General features: G+C 31.6%; 1 protein-coding gene across 1 annotated transcript; it reads right to left on the reverse strand.

Moving 5' to 3' along the window:
- Positions 1-3,918: 3,918 nt before the first annotated feature.
- Positions 3,919-6,997, reverse strand: MS3_00004149 (uncharacterized protein). The gene is made up of 2 exons (XM_051212035.1): positions 5,811-6,997; positions 3,919-5,774 (listed from the first exon to the last, which is right to left on the reverse strand). The coding sequence occupies exon 1, from the start codon at positions 6,773-6,775 to the stop codon at positions 6,311-6,313; it is 465 nt and encodes a 154-aa protein (XP_051072176.1). The 5' UTR covers positions 6,776-6,997; the 3' UTR covers positions 3,919-5,774; positions 5,811-6,310.
- Between the last annotated feature and the right edge of the window lie 726 nt (positions 6,998-7,723).

Below are 7,723 nucleotides of genomic sequence, written 5' to 3' on the forward strand. Positions count from 1 at the left end.
ATATCCTGTTACTTTGGTTTGCTTCTGTGATATAAATGGTTTTATGTAAGATAGAAAAATGTATTTTTTTGTAAACAATACTGTTCAAATAGTTAACTTACTATATTCGAGAATTTACCCAAGGTGATTTGATATTGTAGATTCTTTTAATAACTACTTTTGGTCCAAAGTCAGTGTACTATGAAGTGTAGAATGTAGTGTTAACCAATGAATGTAAAGGTGCTTTAAAGAAGAACTCTCTAAAATAAATCCCTTTAGAGAACTCTTTTTTTTCTCGATAATATCAACTTTATAGTCAATGTTATCAGCACGAAAAACATGTTGGAAGAAACGTTGTGAAGACACACAACAATAAGTTAGATCAAATGAATGCAGTCCTACATGCGAAATATAGAAATTATTTCAGAACTTGACAATTGGTACAGCTAAAACAAACCATGTTTTCCATGTCGACTGTTTGAGATTTTGTAAAACACATGCCTATATTACATTTACAAGATTGAAAGTGAATGTAGTTGAACTGATTTTAGTAGTCAAATTCTAATCGTTTGCCTATCAATTTATAGATGATATTATTCATTTAATTTTTTTATTTGTGGTAGTTAAGGCTAAAACTGAATAGTTACATTGTTTAGACTTTAGTTTTTAAATCTATAAAGTATCATTCAAATGTTTTAACAATATGTAAATTCAAAAGTAATTTAACCTTAATATGTTGTTTATTTATTAGTTATCAGAAGGGGTTTCTGGAGAGTTTAGAAATTTCACAGATTGAAATCATGAGTCAATTGAAGCTAGACAACCAATGCTTCCAGGTTTTCCATGGTTGTCTAGCTTCAATTGACTCATAATTTCAATCTATTTATTGGTTGTCGTCACATTATCAACACTATAAATGATTCATTATCACAACATATTTCAATGTTCAAAAACAAACTATATTCTATGGGGGATTTATAAACTGCTGAATTTCAATGTATAAAACCAATAGATATTAAATTTAGGGTCTTTTTTTATTATATCGGAACGAATCGATAAATCATCATTACAACTATATGAATATGTTCAAAGTAGGTTTTATTGAAGTACCGTTTACCATATCTATACATTTATCTTATCATTGAGTGAACATATAAATTATTTCTGTCAATAATCAGATTACATTTTCATATCTATTAATTTAATTAGTCTAGATTTTGACTACCCTGAAATATCAGTCTTAGTGATAATTTAAGAATTAAAATGTCAATGTTGAAATGAAGATGATTCTATTATCTGATATATTTACATTTTATGTTGTTTTTTTTTTCATGTGGAACAAACCATTCCACAGAAGTTGAATAATCCATTACACATAATGATGATTGTAAGTTTGAAAATCCCATTATTTGAACACTAGAATAATTCTCTTACTAACTAACTAACTAACAGAGAACAGAATGTTTACTTCATTCATTATCTTCTTTCCTAAATAAACACTAAATCGTCTATCCAGGTCAGTATAGTTTAATCGATAAGTAGTCTGTCATAAATTAGCTTAGTCATAGTTATTTATTTGGTAATTTAGATAAGTAAAAATGATTATCGGTTAAGATTTTCGATATGAAGATAAAATCATTAGGAAATCAGCTATAAAAGAGGTATGTATATCCTCATGTTAATGTTTTTATCTTATTATTTTAAATAAAATAGTGTCCAATTCACTCGAAACTTATTTTCATTAAATGGCGTGTAACGTTTTCAAAAATAAAGCACAAATTGAGGGTATACCAGTGTTGAGATTTAGATGGTGGTTGGGTATAGTCAACAGGAAACCCTGGACCCGGGTTCCGTGCTACTTGGCACTCGTCAGCAAGGTGTACCTGTAATCTTGAGGGAACTGGTGCTCCCTGGCGGATTCGATCTCGTGTCACCCAGCTTCACAGTCAGAGACGTTACCACCGAGCTATCCGAGCTGTGACTAACCTCCTGTAGGACTGAGATGTAATCACAATTGATTGATCACTGGGTGGTGGTCAATGTCATGTGTGTCAAGTCCTTATTAGTGCAGATCGAATGCTATCGATCATGTTGCAATGTGGCCAATCAATTGTGATTACATCTCAGTCCTACAGGAGGTCAGTCACGGCTCGGATAGCTCAGTGGTAACGTCTCTGACTGTGAAGCTGGGTGACACGAGATCGAATCCGCCAGGGAGCATCAGTTCCCTCAAGATTACAGGTACACCTTGCTGACGAGTGCCAAGTAGCACGAAACCCGGGTCCAGGGTTTCCTGTTGACTACCTCCAACCACCATCTAAATCTCAATACATAGTGCCCGCAGTGTCGAGTCACCTAGACTGTTGGCCACATTGCAACATGATCGATAGCATTCGATCTGCACTAATAAGGACTAGACAAGCATGACATTGATCACCACCCAGTGATCAATCAATTGTGGTATACTAGTGTAACAATTTAAAATGTATTGATATTCGTTAAATAACTTTAAGGTATTTTTAGTTCATTGCCTATAAGATAGAGATTAAGATAATCTGAGCAGATGCAAAACATAAGTAAACTATGAATAGAGAATGTTTTGTTATAAGGGGGTTTTTCATTGACCTATGAGTTTGTCAGTTAGTCGAAATAACATTAGTTGCTAATATTTAGGTTACGAAGTATGAAGAACGAACTCATAAAATTATACATTTAAGCAAGTAGGGTTCGATGCATGATATATATATTAATGCCAGTCAACCAGTATACTTTTCCGTAACTGATAGGTATTGTTTGTCAACGAGCACTCCATCTTTTTAACATGATCTACTACAAGAAATATACTTCGACTTAAATGTATATTTAGCAAAATGTAATTTATTTTAAGTCATAATTCTATTCAACTTTAATCATAAAATGATTTCCGATAATTGAGAAAATCACTTGAAGCAGATTACATTGACTTGGAATAGATTATATAATTTCTGAACTTTTAAATACATTTAAACCTAAAGTAATATTTGAATAATTAAGGACAGATGAAAAAGTAGGTCATATAAATAGAAAAGCGATACAATGACCATTTTCACATTGATGTATTTTTGACCACACCTATTATGTCAGATTAACTTCTGCTAACTGGTTGTTTGAAGTTAAATTTATAAAATGAGTTTGAAGGGATAATTATGGCGAGACTCTAATTTACGGGCGAGCCAATCAGAGGCGTTTTAGAGATTCCAAGGTTACGACGCCAACCTCAGTGCTTAATGCTAACGTACGATCGGTTCACAGGCAATTTTGTACAAAACGTGATAAGTGAGCGGCCATAAGAAATAAAACGGCAAGACTATAATTTGTGGACGAATCATTCAGGTAGAAGATAATAGATCTCGGATTTTAACGCGAAAGCCTTTCATCCATATGGCTAAATAAATTTCTGGCATTATAGCTGATGTCAGTTCGTGATGAAAACCCCACATATAATTACTAACTAAGGCAAATTACGACAGTTATTGCGAACTGGATAATAAAAGCACCAGTAACACTGGATGCAGTCAGGTACTACAATCTATACGGATATTTGGAGAGCGTACAGACTCCTACATAGGCTTGGTTATGTGCATCGTGTTGTTATCCACAAGTAGGATCTTGTGAACTCATCAACCGGTGTGCACATAAACAATATTGAAGCTATGTGGTCGAGTCTGAAAGAGTATTTGAGACTTTCCCAAGCTGCCAATTTTGGGGAAAATTTGGCACATTTTGGGGAAGCCGCTATAGTAAATTTTGAGGAAATTTCGGGAAAATGGTACAAAAACCCCAAAATTTCTCCAAAATTCCCCTTTAACATTGGTCAAGGTCATTTGACTTTGGGGATTTCCCCAAAATTTCCTCAAAGTTCCCCAAACATTGATGAAGGTCATTTGGCTTCAGCAGTTTCCCCAAAATTGGAAGCTCGGGTTATCATGACTCTAGAGGCCGACTATTCTGTAGCCATATGGATGATTTCCTCTACTGCATGCATTACGATTCTAGAACCTCCGAACCTCTTTCTAACCTTGACAAGCTTTAGAACCATGTATAAGAAGTGTATCCACTTTATTTCCTTGGTTTTGTATAACATATTTTTACTCTATACTGACTGTTTGCTGATTGGTCACTGTTTCTCAAGGTCACTTAAGATTCGTTCAAAGGTCGTTCATGCATTAGAGTCTCGCCATAAATATTCACTTTACAATTAAGTGGTTAATTTTATGTAATTAAGTTATTAAAACTCTATTTCATCTATTTAAATATGATCACATATTATACATTTGCAAGGACAAAAATAGATGATCATTGCAATCTATCAGATATCAATTTTGTTTTAGTTTGAACCCATCGTAATGATTATATTCAGATTAGACTAACCCTCTAAGCACAATATCATGTTTTTTTACTTAGTGAAATACGGCGATCACTCTCATCAGCCACTTAGAAACAACCAATGTTTTGTTGTCCAATCGTTTGTGTTGATCTAATTTTCTTTATTGAATCAAGCTGTGGAGATCATTCTAACAGATTTCGCAATATAGTACATTTTATTTAATCTTAAATGGTTGGAAGCTTTTAGTGGGAAGCCTTGCACCTACATTGTCATTACACTTTCGTGATAAAGACCAAATGACTCAGAATCTATATGAATGACTTCTGGTAGTTCCACTCCAACCACTTAGCTTAACGTATTATTAACATAATGTTTGGACTTATTATTATGTAAAATTTCATTAAGAATATCAGATATATTCACATAACTATTGCATTTGAATACTTCATTTAGTAAATTGTATCTACTAAAACATAGACAGAAAACTATGCAAAATGGTGAAGCTTATTTGCATCCTTGAAAATTTATGTACATACATATACGTTTATTGGAATGCTACAATCTGTCTCACAACCAGTTGAACTATTTAAAATATGTCGATGAAATCAAATAAAGAAATCAAAAAGAAAATAGACATGGGTAAAAATCTTCTTTTAAGTCTTTTTTTCTTTATGATTTTACGCAAGCATTCAGTCTTTCCGTATTTATACTATATAAGAGAGATAACCTTCTTAAATCAGATGTATTTCTAATTGAAAATGTAAGACGTTAAATTAGATTTATCTGGGATTTGTCACAAGTTTACGATATACTCTAGATTCTACACTCGATAGGTAAGTATATATTAGAGTTATTCGATGGCATAATCAATGTATGAATGTCATAAACAACTGAAATAATAACAATGAGAATATGTGTATTAAAAAAAGATAAATAGAGTCTGTGCACTTAAATCTATTTCAAAAGCAACATACTGTTTTAACCAATTAACTTAAAAGCTACATTTTCAAGTGGCTACCAACTATCACATCAAAATAAATCACTGTATTAAAAATTATAGCAAATCATTGTCATTTTAAGCTAAGGATCAGTAAGATATGTATAGATAATAAAACTAGTGAATCACAGCACAAATAATGGATATTTTCATGGATATCGTATAAAGAATTCAATTTATACAAACGAGAATAAATATTATTAAAATGATATTGATTTATAATTGTTTTCAGATTTATCCATTGGCACCAAACGTATAATTTCCTATAAATGACTTTAAATATAAGCCGTATTAAAATATTTATTCTTATTTATGGGCTTCATTCTATGTGTTTATAGGTTCTGTTTTTTCCTTCTTCTTCTTCTTCTTCTTCTTCATAAATTGAAACAAATCAGGTAATTAACAAGAAGGTATCTAGAAAAATTAAATTTTCTTTCTTTCGCTCTCTCTCTCTCTAAAATCACTTACCTAATTAGTTTAATTTTTCTTTCATTTGAATTCATAACACAAGAAATAAGAATGTACCGAAAAGGTATATTTGTTCACCACATTTATTTGTATTCAGAAAATATAATTTTATTTAGAATAATTTAGGAAGAACGTAGATTAAATAAGAAGTAGTTACAGATGTTAACAATAGTTTTTTTTATCCTTTAGAATATATACAGTGGCATAGAATTTCACGTATATAATTCTTCTGAATTTACTTGAACTTTAAACTGTATGGTACTTGTAAACTTTACAAAATATGTTAAGATTTGTATTCTTGTTAATCATTGGAACAGTGAATCTCGGAATGGTTTACCGCTTCTTTAAATCGCTCTTTACATATTGGAATATATACTCATATTTTTCTATCCTTTTCACGATACTGTGATATATACTACCAATTAAACCGGTTCTAATTACTATATCACAGAAATCATTTAAAAACATCATGAATGAAGTTATTTTATGTAGAATACATTTCATACCATATTTGTTGTTAAAAAACCCATATCTGCTCCACCACTAGCGAATCCATTACCTCCAATGAAACCACCATTAATATCTGTACCATGGTGATTTTCTGTACCATCATGGAATGCTTCAGCTCGTGAGAATAAACCTCTAACAATAAATGCAATTGTTAATATACATGTCCCACTCATTACACTAATAACCCATACACCAGCACTACCTTTGACAAATAATTCCTCTTCTATTTCTTCTGTTTGATTCTGATAAGTTTTTTCAAGAATGCTTTCATTGAAAACATTCGTATTATTGATTGTAAGATCCTCTGTATATAATGATTGATTGGTTAATTGTGATGTTGATAAATTAGAGATGCTCAGTGGTAAATGTAATATAAATCCATTTGTACTATAATTGTTGAATGATAGTATATCGAAAAAAATGAATAATATTCGATACATTATTAAACTAAACATTTCTATAGTTATAAAGATGTTAAATATTAAGACAATAACTTGAATTTCTTACTGTCATACTCCCAATTCATTTTTTATCTGAATTATATTGACACAAATGAGGAGTATGTGTATATGGGAATAATAAGAAGATAAGAGTAAACTAAACCATTCCATATTATGATCTTGAAATAGCTGAAGCATATTATATAACGTAACTTTTAAATCATGATTGGTCAGATGTACGACTATCCTGATTGGTTAAACATTTTAATATTAGTTTGGTTTAGATCAACATTTCATTGGATAAATCTAGTTTCATTTAGTGCATATTGTTTTACAAGCCACTATCAGAAATTAAACAAACAGTAAAAACACTTCTCATTTCAAAAAAAGATATAGATATAGTATGTAAAAGAGTTAGTCAAAATTGTGAACATAAATTCTAGGTATTTCCTTGAAATTCAAACATCACATATGAGCAATAGAAATACCTATGTATACTATTCAGAATACTTTAAGCAGTATCTAGTAATTAAGTCTTATTTAACAGAGTAAAACTGATAATGTAAAATGTATTGAACCATACATTATGTCGTATAACATGGAAAACGATACTATCCCTAAATGCTAAACCTATCAGGTAGAGACAGGTATCTGCCTCAGACAATGGAACAGGGTCGCGAGATTTAATGGATTTGTTGAAGTTAGACATTGCCATCGCTGGATACCTGCTCGGTGGTCTAAAGGCTAAGCGTTCGCGTGCGAGACCGAAGTTTCTATGTTCTAGTCCCGTGTACAGGATCGTGTATATGCACTGCTGAGAAGTTCCATACTTAGACGGGATGGTTGTCAAATGCTTCCAAGTTTTCAATGTTGGTCTAACATCGATTGATTCATCATCTCAATCAAAAACTCAATAAATATTTATTAAACTACCTTTTAACACGTTAAGCCAGACGTTAAAAC

This window comes from Schistosoma haematobium, chromosome ZW, assembly GCF_000699445.3.
Source record: "Schistosoma haematobium chromosome ZW, whole genome shotgun sequence".
In the NCBI taxonomy this organism is placed as follows: domain Eukaryota; kingdom Metazoa; phylum Platyhelminthes; class Trematoda; order Strigeidida; family Schistosomatidae; genus Schistosoma; species Schistosoma haematobium.